This window comes from Artemia sp. Qi Xiang Cuo, chromosome 10 (assembly GCF_049724085.1).
Source record: "Artemia sp. Qi Xiang Cuo chromosome 10, ASM4972408v1, whole genome shotgun sequence".
In the NCBI taxonomy this organism is placed as follows: domain Eukaryota; kingdom Metazoa; phylum Arthropoda; class Branchiopoda; order Anostraca; family Artemiidae; genus Artemia; species Artemia sp. Qi Xiang Cuo.
In genome coordinates this window covers 75,181,175-75,200,759 of record NC_142803.1, presented here as the reverse complement: position 1 = coordinate 75,200,759, position 19,585 = coordinate 75,181,175, and the positions used below count along the sequence as shown (strand labels likewise).

Genomic DNA, 19,585 nt, shown 5'->3' with positions numbered 1-19,585 from the left:
ACACTGCCTTCACCACCTGCCTCACTGATTTGGGCTGAAAGCCAACAGAAACGCCTTCTCCACAAGCTCATCTGTGTGCATAATGAAGCTTTACAGATTTGCATCATTTTAAAGGTAGTTGTAATTGCCTATTGTAGAAAATGTCCTTGTTAGGAAATTTTCTACAAAAAACCTCTTTTCTCTGAAACAACCGAAAATGTAATTTGTGGGGATCGTGAATCCCCGGTAACACTTATTAAAACTTAAATGTCATGCCACATGAGGTCTGAACTGTGGTTTAATGTTTATAATTTTAATCCTTTCTTAATCCTTTTAGTTGTCGAAAATCATGAACCGCGTAGCTGTTGATAAAGCCATGATGGCTCTTACTACAAAGAAAGCCACTTTTGGAATGAGCTGATTTTGGTTCCCTGAGGCGCGCTTTGGCGCTGCCCCAGGGGTTATTCGCACCCGTGCCGGATTCTCAGGAGGCTCCAAGCTCAACCCAACATACAGAAGTTTGTAAGTAGTACGAAGATATTATATATTCTAATTCTCTAGTTTTATTCTAACGTCAATATTGTAGTAATATTTTACTAGGGTCCTTCAATAAGTAACAAGACAAATCGCTGTAGCTTAGAAACGATTTATTAAATCAATTTAAAACTTTCCTTACTTGTCAACACAGTCCTGAGCAACATTACTAGACTCGCTTTGCCATTGTTCTAATTTGTGTATGCCTCTATTACCAAATTCTCTAGATTGATGTCGAAGCCACTTTCGCACATAATTTTTAACTTCTTTGTTAGATGGAAAATGTTTTCCATTTAGATCCTCTAAACGATCCAAACAAATGGAAGTCTGAAAGGCAAGGCTAGGGCAGCGTGGGTATTTGGAGGAATCTCCCACACCAGTTTTTAAACAGTTTCTCGGTTTAGCGGTGCCACATGTGGACGCGCTGTGCCATGGAGAAACATCAAACCTTTGGTCAAGATTCCACGATGTTTTGTTCAACTGGTCATGCTTTGTTTGTTCAACAGGCCTTAAGGCATGCTTTCAGTATTCTGGAATTCACAGGAGCCTACGTATTGTGAATGATTTGAAGATCGACGAGCCAGTAACAACCCGTATCACAGTGAAATGCTCACTAAAAAGTTAACCTTTCCATCCGAAGGAAACGTCGTGCACTCGACTAAAAGTGTGACATTTCTCCATGAAAATGTGTACCGACATGTGTCACTGCTAAATGTAGAAACAGGTCAAATCTGGGGTGGGAGACCCTTCCAAAACACCCCTACTTTCCTGACCTCGTCCGTCCGACTTTCATTTGGTTGCACTCTTTTAAGAGGCTCTATGCAGAAAATATTTTCATTCCAATGGTTAAAAATCAGCTGCAAAAGTGGCTTCGATGTCAATCTGAAGAATTTGACGCCAGATGCATACACAAGTTAGAACAATGGCGAGACAAGTCTACAAATGCTAGTCAGGACTGTGTTGACGATTAGCCAAAGCTTTGGAATTATTAAGAAAATCGTTTATGAGCTACAGCGATTTGTCTCGTTACTTGTTGAATGAATAATAATATGGTTAATAACAAATTTCTAGCACAGTAGCATGTCAAACATCAGAAATAGAAAGAACCCGAATTCTTGGGGACGCGGTTTTTCAAAACTTCCAAAAATATTATTTTATTGCAACATTTTCGAAGGAACACCTTTAAATAAACTTGAGCTGCTCTTTTTTAATATAGAAGTTGGACGTTGCTTCAAAAGCTTTCTCTTTCTCTCTCCCCCCCTCTGTCTGTCTGTCTGTCTGTCTGCCTGTCTATCTGTCTGTCTGTCTGTCTGTCTCTCTTGTCTCTCTCTCTGTAATTCTGTTTTACTGTCTGTCTGTCTGCCTTGTCTGTCTGTCTGCCTTGTCTGCCTTTTCGTCTGTCTGTCTGTCTGTCTGTTTTGTTTCCATCCAGGAATTAAACAAATTAATTGCATTAAATTTTTTTTTGCTGGGAACTTGAGAGCGGAAGAAATTCAATTTAACAATTCTTGAAAAATTATACAACTGGAGACAAACTGTTTTAAGATCTTACAGAAATCACGCACATTTGCCGACTTTTTCAAAAATTCAGGCAAATTATTCCAAACATTTGTTCCAATATAATGTATTGAAAATAAAATATAGTTCTAACGACTTGGGACGCCTCACCTTATTAGCATATCGTGTAGGATAATTGTGTATTTCATGACCAAAAATGGATAAATTTAGGAAACACTTAGGAAAGAATATGGAATGATACTTATGTATGAATAATGCATGATATAGTTTTCCTAGACCAGACAGAGGGATAACATTTAAATATATAAATTGAGATCTAACTGATGTTTCTTTACTATCTCAGGTCAACACTCGGAGTTCCATGTTCTGCATCACGCATAGTTGCTTCAAGATTGAAAACGTACTAGACCATATACTCACACAATAAACCAAATACGGGTGGACTAAAGAGAAATAAATTAATCTCATCACATAATTCGGGAATAAGTTCTTTAACTTTCTCGTTATTCCAACATACCTTGCAATTTTGTACTAATAAAATATATATGGTTTTTAAAACTAAGGTATTCATCAACAATAACACCAAGATATCTCATATTATTGGTACGCTTGACTGCATAATTATCTATTTGCATATCAGTGATCCAAGGGTGATAAATAGAAGACCTACCATACATGAGAAACCCTGATTTATTATGATTCAACAAAAGTTTATTTACCCTCATCCACTTATCTACGCTCAGTATACCATTTTTCATTATTTCTATTAAATTAATCAAAAAAAACTCTTTGCACAAATTAAGTTTTTCAAAGAAAGAAAAGAACTCCATTAAACTAAAAATGAGCAAAATAAAGTAATTTACCGAGCGTGAAACTACCACAAATCAGCATCGATAAATAAATGAAACCCAAAACGAACAGAAATTACAATAAATAACCGAGTCAAACTCAGAACGAGCAGAAATTAACATGAGTAGGGCTCAAAACCCCTATGCCTTCCCAAGGCCAGAACATAATTTGCACTTTACTTAAAAAATATAATTTTTTTTACTTTTATAACTTTAATAAATCAAATAATATTAACATTTTGATTACTAAATATCAGTATATGTATATTAAACTGACAATGCACATTAATTTTTTCTTTTTAAGAATCTATTCTCCAAGAAAATATGTAAAACATTGTTAAGCTGGGTAGAATTCTGTCTACAATTTTTTTTTTCAAAGAAATGTTTATAGAAAAGTCTGCAATTTTGGTCAACAAATTGAAAGATGGCAAATTGATATAGATAATTGTTTTTGGCCATCCATTTGTGGCCAAACAAAAAGCAGGTCATTCCAGAATAGCTTGGAAGAGTTCGTAAAAGAATAATTTGAAGGAAAATGGAACCTCATGGGGGAGAGTAAAGAGTGAAGCTTTGAATTGACTGTAGTGGAAGAGGAGCCTGATTAGCTGCGTTGCCCTCTGGTGGCTTGGTGTGACAGTGACTTGCTAGTAGCAGTAGTGTTCATTGAAAAAGAAACTTAGCTTTAGATAGAAAAATCAGCATCATATAGGTCAGAATATCAAAAAGATGTCATTTGATAATTTTTTGTATTTTTATGCGATAAAACACCTTATTTATATTTTGATTTCAGTGATAAATCTAATAAACTTAATGTTCAAATTAATGATAAATCAGAATGGTTTATATAGGAATTTCATCTAATTATTTCGCAATAAGAGTTTAATGTCAATTAAACTCTATCTAAAACACACTTAAAATTAGTTACCTCTATAATCTTGTGGTGATAATTTTTATAAAATTTTATCAAAGGCTGTTAAAAAATGATTAGTACTGCAAATTTATATTTTTTTTTTATTTCACCTATAATTCTCTTCCAACGATTTTGCTCCCACGTCATCTATTCTAACAAAGAATTCTGTAAATAGATGGCGTATAAATTATTTCGAAGAATGAGCTAACGAGAATTTCTACCCTTTTAAATTTGCTATTGCGTTCGTATTTATAATATTTCAAATTGTCTTCAATATTGAAAATTGAAACCTTTGGAAAGTTTCAATAAAAATTGAAGCTTTTACGTTTTTTAGAGTTTTGGTCGCTGTCCAATATTAAAGGAAGAAAATAGTGTTTTCATTATTGTTTATAAATTTGACTTCTTATACATAGTGTAAGAGCCCACTTACGTATTCCTTGAACTTTTTAGACTTTTTCCAGCACTAACTTTTGCTACTTTTTAGAAGTGCTAGCTGACCTATGAAGCAGAAAATTGACGGGTAAAATGAGGCTCTTGACTGAGTGTAAGAGTCAGTAAGCACTGAGTGTAAGGGTATTGAACCCATTATTTAAATTTAAAATTTATTCTGCTTCATTTTCAAAGCAAACTTTTGCCATTAACCTATTTAGCGGTGCCTAGTAATTTTTAGCAAAAAAATATGTAAAAGGGATTTGCTACCTTATTTCTAGTGCTTCTTTGAAACTGGGCAATGTTGATATAATAGAAAGTGAAGATTCCATAATTTTTTTCATTTGAAAAGTTTTTTTTTATTGAAAAATGATTGTGATTTTTATCAAAATCTGATCTTGCGCTTCTAGCCTCTGGTTCCAAATTATTATGTATGATATTATTATTTACCATCCTTAAAAGTAGATCAACAAACTTGCTTCTCATGGTATCCATTTATACTGTCAATTATTTTTAAGCCACACACATCTTTGCCATTTTTGTGCAGATAATATTACAAAAAATGCTCTCAAGCGTAACCACGGAAATGGGAGGCCAGTACTCCAGCGGAATTTTTCTTTCTGGAGGGCCCTGGAGCCCCCTAAAACGGGAATTTATTAAAAATGGTCGCCCTTTCCTTCCAATATCGAACTTAACATAGTTAACGGGAACAGGGACGTGGACAGTAGATTCTATAGTTAAAATATATAGTTTCAAATTGTGTAGTATAATAAGTATATATATAAAGTAAATACGTAGAGTATAAAAGTTTTGTTAAAATTTAGTATAGTTTAAAATTATCAAAGTTTCAAGCTTTCCTTCTGACATAAATCTGTTTTAAAGTATTACAAGTCACCTTTTGATTTTGTTTTTGTTTAGAGGGGCCTCTAATTGTCTACCCCTGACCCCCGACCAAGTTGGCGTCCCTGATTAGAAATAAAACGTTTCTCATACTGATTAAAGGAACGCATAGCGAAGGTGCCGGACTACCAGTCTCCCGATTTTCTGCCATCTGCCGGGAGTGCAATACGTGGTGTGGGGTAAATCATCCGATGCTTCCCGTGACTGAGGGAATGATATAGTCACACAATCCCGTGACTGATTAATATAGGCTTCTATCATAGGCAGCGCAATCGCGCTGCCTAAGTAAAGAACGATGTTGGCACAATGTATTATTTATTTTATTTAATTTTTTTTTCCATACCAGGGCACATGGTATCAAAGGCGTTGTCGTAGAAACTTCGAAAAGGGCTCATTCGATTGGAAATTGGAGTGGCTAGTGCCCTTTTTAATAGTCGAAAGTGAGTGGAGGGCAACTAGCCCCCCCCCCCTCACGCCCATCATTCCCCCAAACACATCCAATCAAAATTTTGAAATAACCATTTTCTTCAGCGTAGTTGATTTCCAGATAGAAAACATGCTTTTGAGGAGGACATCCCCCCCCAATCCTCAGAGAAAGGGTTTTAAGTTATGCCCTAAAGGCATATAAGAACGATGTTGGCACAATCTATTATTTATTATTTTTTTCCTTTAGAGCAGGGCACTTTGTATCGAAAATTTGTCGTAGAAACTTCGAAAAGGGCTCATTCAATTGGAAATTGGAGTGGCTTGTACCCTTTTTAATAGTCGAAAGTGATTGGAAGGCAACTAACACCCCTTCCGAGGTGTTAAAACATTTTGTTTAACGTAGTTGAAAGTCCTGGAAATTATGTCTTAGAGGATGACAACCACCCTCACAGCCCTTAGGGTAAGGGTTGTAATTTATGCCCTGGGGGCAAATAAGGTGTTTATAGAAAGCTTTGTCGTAGAAACTCAAAAAGGGCTCATTCGATTGGAAATCGAAAGACTTAGTGCCCTCTTTAATAGTCGAAAGTGATTGGAAGGCTTGAAATTTTTATAGTAAAGATCGATGTGGGTATAATGTATGATTTTTTGGTTATTGTTGTTTAGACCAGGGCACTTCGTACTGAAGGAGTTGTCGTAGGGACTTCGAAAAGGGCTCATTTGATTGAAAATAGAAAGGGCTGATGCCATTTTTAATAGTCGAAAGTGATTGGAGGGCAACTAATCCCCCTTCCACGCTCACCCTCCCATTTGCCTTTTTGGGTAAAAACTAAATGTTGCCTTAATATTAAATCAAAATGCACTGTGTTAATGCTAATTCCCAATAAGGCATCTCGGCTGTTTCCCAAGAACGACTGAGGGTATTATGTTCACAGTTTCGGGGCTACTTCTGCTCTTAAAATGTAAGCAAGTCAAAATAGCGTAAGTGTATCCAAGCTATCAAAGAAAGTAAGCAGATTTTTTTGCGAATGGTATCAAGTTTTTCATTTCGGGTCAACTAGAGGAGGTATGAAACGAAATTAAACACTACTTTTTGTGTCCAGATTTTTAAAAAGATGAATGTTGTTAAAAATTGCTAAAAAAAAATTTCTCCAGCATTCAAATAGCAGACCAAACTATAAAGTCTTAAAAACACAAAAAGATTTTAAAGTATTATTTTCTTCTTCCCTGAAAAGACTGTGTCAATATAAAACGAACAGAAATTAATTTAAAAAAAACTTTCTGCAAATTAAGTTTTTCAAAGAAAAGTAAAGAACTCCATTAAACAAAAAATGAGCAAAATAAAATCAAATAATCTACGAAGCGTGAAACTACCGCAAATCAGCATCGATAAGTAAATGAAACCCAAAATGAACGGAAATTACAATAAATAACCGAGTCAAACTCAAAACGAGCAGAAATTAACATAAGTTGTGCTCAACACCTTTTTGCCTTCCCAAGGTCAGAATATAATTTGTACTTTACTGGAAAAATTCAAATGAATCTGCATTGTCAGTTTAATATACATATACTGATATTTAGTAATCAGAATGTTAATATTATTTGATTTATTAAAGTTATAAAAGTAGAAACATTTATATTTTTTTCAGTAAAGTGCAAATTATGTTATGGCCATGGGAAGGCATAGGGGTTTTGAGCACAACTTATGTTAATTTCTGTTCGTGTTGAGTTTGACTCGGTTATTTATTGTAATTTCCATTCGTTTTGGGTATCATTTATTTATCGATGCTGATTTGCGGTAGTTTCATTCTTCGTAGATTTTTTTATTTTATTTTTGCTCATTTTTTGTTTAATGGAGTTCTTTACTTTTCTTTGAAAAACTTATTTTGTGGAAAAAGTTTTCTTTAATTAAAATTTATAAAGAACAACTAATCATCAAAAGATCATTTGTGAAATGATGGATAAAAAGCAGCTAATTTTGTCTGACAAATCATAGAATAGAACGCCTAGAGGCAAAAAGGTCATCTCAATACCTCTCAAGCTCTAGCTAACTATCACCCCAGTATTTTACTACAGCAAGACCAGGGATGTAAAAAGAGACTATTTAGCGTAATTTGGGAAGCTTATAACTCGGAAGAGAAGAAGATGAACGAAACTGGGCTGGAAACTGGGCTGTTTCCAGCCCATTGAAGTATTGTAAACATTCTAGAAACTGGGCTGGGCTGTCGTTGCTGTCATGATTAAGTTTGGTTGAACTTCCATAGATTTTAAGGAATTCATATCTTATCTTGAGAAATTGCTTCAATATATCTTGAGAAATGGCTTCAATGGGCTGTTTCCAGCCCATTGAAGTATTGTAAACATTCTAGAAACTGGGCTGGGCTGTCGTTGCTGTCATGATTAAGTTTGGTTGAACTTCCATAGATTTTAAGGAATTCATATCTTATCTTGAGAAATTGGTGTGATATCATAAGGTGTTACGTGCCTGTCTCTGCTACTGAATTTAAAATATATGAGAAACGTTGTATATAAAGCGAGTTGTTACCTCTTTAGTGCTACTGTACTGCTGAAACTAACATAATATTTCCCTATTTATAGAGGAGATCACACTGAGACAGTCGAGGTACACTATGATGAAACCAAAACCAACTACTCGAAGCTTCTAGATGTATTTTGGAAGTATCATGATCCTACTTCGAAATGCTCCAGACAGGTAAGCTATTTTTTATTGACACAAGTTGAGGGATAGAGCTCCGTCTAATTTTTATCAAAGCTGTAGGGTTTATAAAGACAAAATGCATAAATTTATGAACAATTTTACATCTTTTTGAAGGATTGAAGCCAATTAATCCTGCCATTCCTAACATAGCCTCATTTAGCCCTGTTGAATAGGGCAACTCCCTTTTGTTCATTTTAACATCATCACTTTTGTTGTTTATGGTGTATATGTTTTTTAAGAATCAGATATTTTATAGCCCCCTTGGATACTCCCCCCTCCCACTGACCATGAAATCCCTTTTCTGTTCATCTTAACATCATCACTTATGCTGATTATGGCGTATACGTTTTGTAAGAACCAGAGATTCTTTTAGCCCCTTTAGATACCTCCCCCACTTATCGTTAATTGCATGTACGAGTTTTTTCCTTTTTATTAAGGTGTAAAAAAAAAAACCTAAGCAAAAAATGGAAAAGTAGTAATTAGTCTTGATAGAATAAAAAATGTCAATTAAACTTGAAATCTGTTGACTTTTTCTTCGCTTTTTCCACTTTTTATAAGAGAAGAAAGAAAATAGGGAATAAACTAGAATAAACTAGAATAAAATAAACTAGACTAGAATAAAATAAAATAGAATAAACTAGAATAAAATAAAATAGAAAATAGGGAATAATTCTTCTTTTAGAAGAATAAACGAGAAAAAACTGACAATTGATCTTAGAAGATTAAAATTTTGACACAACTATTCTAGTACTTACACAACTCTAAAAAGTTTGAAAGGGAAGTATAATCCTTATTTCAGCTACAATAATGTTTTTTTCAGTGATTAAGGTTTAAGTTATCTTTGTTTCAGTGTATTTGATTGATATTTTTTTCTTTTTAGTGTACTTTACTCCGCTTGTTTTGTATAAAAGTGGGTTATAATTAAATTATTTAAATATGACCTGAAATATCCAAAAGGTTACAGTTTTTGTACCGGGATGGGTCATGCTTACACTTATTGGTTTATCCAACATAATCGTAATTTTTGGGGGAGCAAAAACAAAACCTTTAGTATTTTCGTGGAAAAGGAAAGAACCTGCAAATATTACAGTCTGTAGCTGAGTAACATGATACGATTTTGTTGTCGTAATTCCTGAATATGAGTCCCAGCCCCCCCCTCCCCTCCTGCAGAATTAATGCATAATTGTCAAAACTGAGCCTGTACTGGGTCCTGAAAAATAACTCTTTTCATCCTGTTGGCAGTGGTGTATTGGTGATATTCTGCTCCTGGTGACCCTGAAAGTAATAGGTAAGAATACAGGTTCGCCTTCTTCTAATTTCGATCACCGTCCAGCCACTGGCTGTCCTGGCCACTTTCCGACGACGAGGTAGGTTATTTTGGGCAATATGGTGCTGAGATTGAAACCAATAATAATAGCTAAAATCATGGCCAGGCCGTCAATCCCCCTGGATATCTGAAGCTTGCTGACCGTGGCACAATATAAGATCCATTAAAGAGTCTATGGTTGGAGAAAGAAGTTCTCTTAATAGCATCGGCTCTAGAGATTAACTGCCGCTTGGCTACTGATGATTGGCAACTGCTCTCCTCGCTGGTATTGCCTGCCCAAGCCAGTCTGTAGCTGGCCGTTGGGGTTCTCAGGATGGGGGAAAACAAACATAATCTCAAATTACGACGCTCACAATAATAATAATCCTGTTAGCATTTTTGAACGATTGCACAGCAAGATTTTTCATGCACTTAGAATTTTACTGAACAACTATTAAAAAGACTATCTAGAGGGAAGTGCAGGGAAAAGAGTTTGAAAAGGAATATTGGGGTAATTTGGAGACGATTAGGGAGTTTCCCAATGCCCTTCTCTCAGTTGATAGACATAGTAGCAACTATCTTATAGGTTTGCTACCGTCATAACTTATTTCAATTAACACAAGCAATTTACAGTTTGAACGCACGATCCTCGTCAGATGTTTACATATGCCTGACATTTACAGTGAGGTTGGAATTTTCTCCTAGAATTATGTGTACTAGGGCATGAATACCCTTCCGTACCACCTGAGATCATGTAGTTCTTTTGGTTCCTTCCAAAAGTAAGCAGTACATAAAAGATAATAATATTTATTTGTATGAATTTATTACAATTATTGTTTTGAAGGTTATTTATATCAGTATTATCTCTTTATTTTAATTTAGATTCACACTTCAACAGACGTGATAAGGGAAGTTTTTATGTTAAATTAATTGTCTTTTAATTGGGGGCTCGGAATGGGAGCTGCATAAGCAGAGAACCTTAATGTGTTTAGATTCCGTATGGGCCCAAGCCTGCACCAATGTGCAAGGAGTTATATTAAAGTACCAAAGATGCTATTAAGTACCAAATATATATTATTAAAGTACAAAAAATATTAAAGTTATATTATACTAATATAAAGTATTATACTATAGTTAAAATATAGATATTAAATATATAGTTAATATTAAATATATAGTTAATAATTAGTTAATATTGAAGTTATATTATACTTAAAGTTAAAATATAAAGTGTTCATATAAAGTATTATACTATAGTTAAAAAATATAAAGTATTATAGTATAGCTAAAATATGAAGTACCAAAAATTATTAAAGTTATATTAAAGTACCAAAATAAATAAAATCTGATTGGTTGATACGGTTAAGTGGAAATTTACATAATAATATGTATCTTACAAAATTAGGAAAAATCAGGAATTCAATTTCTATTGAAAAAGATCTCCGCATGGAGTTATGTAGTTTTTGATAGTAGTGCGCCAAATTTAAGAACAAAGAAACAGGGACAAAAAAATTAGCAAAACATATGTGGCATTAACAGCCTAAGAAAGATGCAGCTTTTTGAGATGAGATATTTTGAGACGAGATATACATTTATTAAAAAAAAAAACAAACAAACCTTTTCTTTGAAGGTGTAGTTGCATGTGGGAATCAACGGACTGCTAATGTTTAAATTTTTACGGACGAAAAGTGTTGTCAAATGCAATGACTAAGAGTTTGGCTTATTTATTTCTATGGTTCAATGTGGCAACACTGAGAATAATATGTTTCTGGTCTAAAAATTTCATTGTTTTGAAACTACCAAACAAAATTTTTTATAAAATCATGGGTTTTCAGGTATGAACAGACCTGAGATGGGTCCAGAGGGTAAAAAATATTTTTATGTCCATGTCCGTGGTACTTTTTGTTTTGTTATATTTTCTTTTGTTAATTTACATCCCTTTTGAGCTGGAAATTTTTATTACATTATTAGGTCAGTCATATTCTACCTGTCAAATAAATAATTACGGACGAAAAGTGATGTCAAAGGCAGTAATGTAACCTGGCAACACTGACAATGATGTGGCAGTGCCCAAAATACTTCGTAATTTCAAAATTACCAAAAGAAAAATCTTAAAAAATCGTGGTTTCCAGTTATAAGTAGACCTAAGATGGGTCCAGAAGACAAAGAGTGTTCTTATGTTTATGTCCTTGGTACTCGTGTTTTATTATGTTTTACTTTAAATTCCTGTTGAGTTTCAAAACTTTATTACAGTATATGTCGGCCATATTCTACCATGATGCTGAGCAGAAAGAACTAGCTGAAAGATCAATGAAGGTTGTTGAAGCTACTTCCAAAAGAACCATTCAAACAAAGATTCTACCTGGCGGCACTTTTTATGATGCTGAGGAGTAAGTTGTCTACGTTTCTTGTTATTATTATTATTATTGTTATTATTATTGTTATTATTATGTTACTATGTTATATATGTTATTATTATGTTATTATTGTTATTGTTATTATTATGTTTATTATTATTGTTATTATATATTATTATTGTTATTATTGTCATTGTGTGTTGTTATAATGTGTTATATTATTGGCACTTTTTATGATGCTGAGGAGTAAGTTGTCTACGTTTCTTGTTATTTTTATTGTTATTATTGTTATTATTATTGTTATTATTATGTTATTATGTTATATATGTTATTATTATGTTATTATTGTTATTATTATTATTATGTTTATTATTATTGTTATTATATATTATTATTGTTATTATTGTCATTGTGTGTTGTTATAATGTGTTATATTATTGGCACTTTTTATGATGCTGAGGAGTAAGTTGTCTACGTTTCTTGTTATTATTGTCATTGTGTGTTGTTATTATTATTGTTATTATTATGTTATTATGTTATATATGTTATTATTATGTTATTATTGTTATTGTTATTATTACTATTATGTGTGTTGTTATAATATGTTATATTATTATTATTATTGGAGTAAGCTTTTATTATTTTTATTATATAAATCACCCTAAGTTTAAGGCAAGGAGTGCAGGTAACTGATTACACCAATTATTCTAAGAAAAAGCAAGAAAGTAATGTCATTCACTGTTGCCAGCATAATCATTTGATTATAAAAAAAAATCAGTTGCCTAAAGTATTTGTATTTTTTTCCTCTGTCTTTTGACTTTATTTTTATCTTTGGATGAAAACGAAAAAGCGTCTTTCCAAAAAGCAAAATAGGTATATATGTCCATAAAACAGAAAATCATGAAGAAAGGAAGAAAACGAGGACAATTCAACACGGACAATATTTGTCCATGTTTTAAAAACTATCCTACGTTATGCATGCTAACGTAGCCTCAACTTTTATGATAAAAAGAGCTAAAAAAAAGAACCTCAGGCATTTTCTGAGGAAGAACCTTTCTTAAATTTTCAGTCTTTTAGTACTTTAAAAAGAGCTTCTGATTCTAATTAAAGGGCCCTTGTGTTTTCAGGAGTAGTCCTTCAGAATTGGGACAAAAGGTCAAGCTTTAGGGTAAAAAGCGGGGTATTGAAGAGGGACAGCCTCCTTCATATACGGAATAATTTTGTTCGTTTTTAGTTTTAATGCTACTCCTTGTTTTCAGTTGAAAAACTTGTGTTTTTTTATTTATTTCCTGATCGTTTTTCAAATTGTGCCAGGAAATTCGCCTCCCCCTTCATGGGAAAACAACCCGTCCCCCACGAAAAAATCCCTCTATGGAAAATCCCCCTGCGGACTCCCCGCGGGCAACACTATAGCAGTGCCTATAGTACAGGTCGTACGGCTCCAATAATTTTTTTTTCCAAGAGGCACTTCATATGGAAGGAGTCATATGGAATGGAAATTGAAAGTTCTAATTCGGTTTTTAAGATTAAAAAGAGATCAAAGGGCCACTAGCCCTCCCCCACCCCCTTTTCCCCACATCCATCCGATAAAAATTTTGAGATAGGTATTTTGCTAAAAATGGGTCAAAGGTCAGATAAGAAAACTCTGGTGTCGATACACCCCCCCCCTCAGGGTCTGGGGGCAGGTGTTGTAAGTTATGCCCTTGGGGGCATGTATTATTGTTATGCAAGGGATGCTCGTATAAACTTCAGAGAGGGCTCATTTGATTGGAGATTGAAAGTTCTAGTTCAGTTTTTAAGAGTACAAAGAGATCGGAAGGCAACTAGCCCCCCCCCCCCCATGCCTTTTTTCCCCAAACCCATCCGATTGAAATTTTGAGATAGCTATTTTATTAAAAATAGTTCAAAGGTCAGATAAGAAAAACTTCAGTTTCGACGCAACCCCCCAGGGCCTGGGGGCAGCCATAAGTTATGCTCTGGGGGCATATATTGTTCTTATGGAAGGGATGCTCGTATAAACTTTGGAGAGGGATCATTTGACTAGAAATTGAAAGTTCTAGTTCACTTTTTAAGAGTAAAAAGATATCCAATGGCAACTAGCGCCCTCCTAGCCCTTGCTTTCCTCAAACCCATCCAATAAAAATTTTAAAATAGCCATTTTTTTTAAAATAGTTCAAACATCGGATAACAAAACTCTGGTGTCGACACAACCCCCCAGAGCCCGGAGACAAGTGTTTTAAGCTATGCCCCGGAGGGGTATAAAGTTTTATTTAAGGGATGGTCGTATAAACTTCGAAGGTGGCTCATTTGATTAGAAATTGAAAATTGTAGTTCACTTTTTTTAAGAGTCAGAAGAGATCCGAGCGCAATTTCTAGTGTCCTTCTCAAGAGTCAAAAGTGATCGGAGGGTAACTAGTCCCTTCCCCCATTTTGTTCAAAATTGCTTAAAGATCAAGTAACAAAAACTTCGGGTCGACACATCCCCCCAGAGCCCGGGGGCAAGTTTTGTAAGCTATGCCCCGAGGTTATATATGGTTTTATGTAAGGGGTGGTCGTATAAATTTCGGAAATGGCTCGTTTGATTGGAAAATGAAAATTATAGTTACATTTTAAAGGGTTATCAAAAGTGGTCAGAGAGTATCTACCCTCCCCCACGCTTTTTTCTCCAAATACATCCGACAAAAATTTCGAGATAGCTATTTTGTTCAAATTAGTCCACAAATTTAAATTACTATAAATTAGGGGTTTAGAAATCCTCCATAGCACCAGGGACAATAATTGTATTTTAAGTCAGTTGTAAGTTCTTAATAATCGAAATTGATCAAAAATTAACAAGCCCCCCCCCTCCCCTTGTGCCTTATTTTCCAAATGCATCTTATCAAAATTTTGAAATGGCCGTTTTGTCCGAAATAGTCCAAAATTCAAATTACTATAAATTAGGGGTTGAGAAATCTTCCCTCGGGATTGTCTTCTAGGATTATAACTTATGTAAGTTGCCCATTAGAATAGAAGGTTCTATGGAAGGGGTGGTCGTATTAACTTTGGAGGGGGCTCATTCGATCGGAAATTGAAACTTCTAGCTCTTTTTAAGTCAAAAGTTACCAATTTCCCAAAGGGCATCCCGTCTAAAAAAAACTCTGAAAAAGAAGTTTTCTAAAGAAAAGTAAAGGCTCTATTCAACTTAAGATCAGAAGAAATAGAAACCTATAATAACTCAAACTCAAAACAACCAGAAATTACTATAAAAGAATAAATAAAACCCATAACGAACAGAAATTAAATAAACAATCATAGCAAAAAATATGTCATAGGTACTAATATAAATGAATAAATAAGTCTCAAAACGAGTAAAGGTTAAGTTGAATATGCAAATCAAGTTTAAAACGAACCGAAATCTCTGCAAAGAAGAGTTTGGGTTTTGCCAACTTCTTTCACTGTAAAAGTCTAAAACCTACTGCGTCATTGGCGCTTTACTGAAAACTATGTGTCTTGAATAGTCTTGAAAAGTACAAACAAAATCAAACTGAATATTTGATGTATAATGCTATTAACTGGTGAAAAATCATTAGTTCATGATCTTACTTTGCTGTAATTTTATTTTCAATTTCAATGCTGCAATAACTGGAAAAGAAAATATTTGTAATATAATTCGTTTTCAGCGAAGCACCAATGACGAGGTGGGCTTTAGACTTTAACAGTAGACTTTAGAGAAGGGGGCAGTATCCAAACTCTTGTTTGTAGTGAAGCTATATTTGTCTTGAACAGTCTTGGAAGAACTAATAAAATTAAGCTAAATATTTGATATATAATGATATTAATTGCTGAAAGCTCATCGGCTCAAAATTTAATTTTACAGTGGAAAGAAGGAGGCAAAACCCAAATTCTTCTTTGTATAGATTTTGTTCGTTTCAAACTGGATTTGCATATTCGATTTAAGTTTCACTCGTTTTAAGATTTATTTACTCAATTATATTAGGACCATTGGTTCGATACGATGACGCTCCTTACTTACTCCGAGTCGCTCCTTACTCACAGTTTGTTACCGTGAACTGTTTGATGACTTTACGAATTAGCTAGGCTAGATTGCGTTGTTTGTTTTTTCTCAGACAAGCTTGAGTATTTGCTATTATCGGGTTCCCCCACACTTTGACTTCAGCATTTGACCTAATTAAACAAACCTTGTTATTTTACCGTTGCTTTAATTTAACGGCTTTCAGTTATAATTGTGTGATAATGTGATTGCCATGTTCAAAAAAAGAAAAAAGAGCAAGAAAGGCAAGATCTTCTTTCATGATAGATACCAAAACATGTGAATTTATAGTATTGCATGGCTCTGCATTTTCAGGGAAAGACATTGCCCCATAAGCCAATAAAACGCATAAGTCGGCACAATGTTCGAAGCAAAGCCGAGGTTAATCGTAAATATCGGATACGGAAAACAATAAAATAACAAAACAAACAATGCAACAGAATAGCCTACTTAAAGGAAATTGGCTGTTTATCTGAGTACATTTAGAATTTTAATTGAAATCCAAGTTTTATTGAATGAAAATTAGGCTTCTTTCGTATTTCGCGAGTTGCACTGGATGACGCTGCTCTACCAGTGGCGCTAGTGGTTTTTATTTTTATTTAAAACCTTGTTAAAGTAAAACAGATTTACTCGATTTCATTTGTAAAAAGGAGTTAAAAATCCTTGCACATATAAGAATTACATAGATAACTGAGGAATGGGCAGTGACTAGTCTAGTGTCACCTAATTAAAGTGGCTTTTTGTGTACCATTCCATAATTTAATTTTGTTACTAGCTTAGACTAAGTATCCTTCAGCTTTTGTGGAATTTCGGAAAATATGGTGGCGATATTAAGATCGATCCGGCAGTGAACAGAGTTGCCAGTGGAGGTTATGTCTGAAGCTGTCTGTGAATCTCTCACGTGGTCGGCCTTGGGGTTGCATGTCGTCTTTTTAATTTCTTGACATCTAATGAATTACTAATGATTACTTCATTAGTTTTTTACATTGTTAAATGAATATCTAATGAATCACGTCTAAAGATACACTAGTGATCACTTTATTAGTTCTTATTGTAAATTGATATAGGTTGTTAGCCATTAACTAGCTCAATAATAATCTTATTTAATCTAGCTTATTTTTTGAATTCATAATTGTAATATTGGTTTTAATTACGAATTTTCTTTGCAGTTATCATCAAAAATATATACTGCAACAGCACCCTTGGCTAGTGGATAAGATCGACTTGGATACAATGAATGTAGAAGAAATGAATAACTCTTATGTGGCTGCCCGTCTGAATGGCTACATTGCTGGCTATGGGACGCCTGCCAACTTTGAACAAGAGCTGCCATCTTTGAAGCTATCAGAAGAAGTTGCTAATTATGTTAGACGACAAGTTGCAAGTGGAAGACGTTATGATTGTTAATTAGACACGGTTATCTGCACACAAAGGAGTTGGTGGGAGTGGTATCTTCTCTAAGATTTGTCCAAAGACTCCTCCAAAAAAAAAAAATTGAGAAACCAGGGAAGAAATTGATTTTTTTTGTTTTCAACCTCTCCTCCGCCTCCCCCTGAAAGTTTGGGCGTGGGTGCTCCTTTCTAGGTAGAAATATCTTTTTGAGCTATTATAATTGGTAAAATTGTTTCTTATTGTTTGTACATGTTCAGGCACACAACAAATTGATAAAGCGATGAAAACTTTTTAATTAGTTAAGGAAACAGATCGTTTGTTGAAATGGTTTTCCCTTAGGATCCAAATGTTAAGCAAAACTGCAGAATTGTGAGAAACATAAGCGCAAAATACAAAACGTGGCAACAATGGTCATATACACATAAATTCAAAAGGTTAAGGTCATAGACGAATAAAGTCAAAATGTCATGAATAGTTGGAAAGCGGGAAAGTTGGTTATGGTATAAAACGATTATTATCTAAAAATTTTCTTGAATGACATGACTCTGAATTTTGGAATTTCTGCTTCTCCTTCAGGTTTTTTTGTTGTAGAGAACGAGTTAAATGTTTCCTTTCCATCAAGTAAGACATTCTTTAAGCTTTTCGGTATACAGGGATATGACTTAAGGTGCTTGAACTGGGCAACACATAGATCAATAAGAACCAATATAATGAGAAGGATTTTAGCTTTTATAAAGCAATGGATAATACAATTTGAAAAAAAGAGGTATTTTGCATTTTAGAGTAACCCTAGAACCCAATCTTACGTTTTATGCCAATTAAAGATGAATAAAATATTACTGCGAAATAAAGAAGAAATTTAGTATTTCACGTTGCATAGAGCTTTTGCTAAAAGCAATATTTAATTCAATTTTCAGGAAATATTGTTGAACACTCGTGGAAGGTTCCTTGTGGAAAATTCGTAGGATGTCTTTTTGTATTTTCTTAGGTTAGCTAGGGGGTTCTTCAAAACATTTATTGTCGTATTTTGTTATGTGAGTAGCAAAGTTGTGTCAGATATCATGCTTCATGAATCGTTTCATTCAAAACTCTTTTTTGCAAAGGTGAAATGCTGAGAATTGCTGTCAGAGGACTGACACAACACTCTATCTTTAAATGATAATGAATACTGTCTCCGTATGAGTCTAGCTAGTTTTTCTTTGTATGTTTGATCATGTGGTGAGCGTTTGAAAATGTTTGCCAAGTCTCCTGTTCAATGAAGTGTTTTATTCCAAAATGCTATTGCAAAGATAAAATGCTGATAATAGTGACAGAGGGCGGACGCAAACTATTGTTTGGAAGTGTTGTGTCTGAATAGATTAATTTGTCTTGTTTTGAACATTGTTGTTTATCCTTTACGAAGGGATGAAGTCTATTAGATGCTGCTCCAACTATCCAACACCTTTATTTTAAGTCACGTGCTCCATATTTGAAAATATATGCCAGATTTCTTGTTTAATGAAGCGTTTGATTCTAAAAAGGCATTGCAAAGATGAAATGCTGAAGATTAAGACGAAGTTGGACTGGTGCAGTGTGGGGTAGACCTGGTGCTTTGTCTATTAATGTTAATAAATATTGCGTAGAATAAATTTACGTTTGGTTTTATCCGGTTTTAGTTGTTTTCGTTTTCAGAAAGATTTTTTTTTCATTATTTTACTATATTTTTTTTTAATAAACAAGAAAGATTCTGTAAGAAAGAAAGGTTCAACGTGGAACGAATTTTGTTCCTGTTTTGTTTTCAGTAAGCATGAGAGTTTCAATGTGGAACGAACATTGCGGATGCTTTTGTTCCTTACTTGTTTCTTTGAGCTGCTGTGTTTTCAGCTTACAAAAGAACTTTTACTCTAAAATACACTTTGTACTATTACTACTGATAATTCATTGCAGCATCGACCCGCCTGAGCTGCATGCGCTCCTCTTCCACGCCATTCTAGTGGGAGGCTCATCTTTTATTTCTTTCCATAAAGTTCCAACTTCCTTTAAATATTTTCATATGGTTTTTCGGACCCCGTTGAAGGGAGTTCTGCTCTCTTGGGAGTTTTGCTGGATTCGTAATCGTCATTGCCAGTTTTTGTTTCGGTTTTTGTATCTTCTTGTAGGATACTTTTTATGTACAACACACCCTATTGAATTACTGCAACCCTTAACACAGTTTGGCCAATCCCCTAACCTGAGTTACTGCAATGCCAGCGACTAACACC

The 19,585-nt window shown here is 34.2% G+C and overlaps 1 protein-coding gene across 1 annotated transcript; it reads left to right on the top strand.

Annotated features, from left to right (window-relative positions):
- Window positions 1-316: 316 nt before the first annotated feature.
- MsrA (methionine sulfoxide reductase A) lies at window positions 317-19,005 on the top strand. Its single transcript, XM_089095715.1, is given in 4 exon segments — window positions 317-501; window positions 8,140-8,254; window positions 11,820-11,956; window positions 17,123-19,005. Coding segments are annotated over 4 exon segments (663 nt in total). The 5' UTR covers window positions 317-328; the 3' UTR covers window positions 17,361-19,005.
- The last annotated feature ends 580 nt before the right edge of the window (window positions 19,006-19,585 follow it).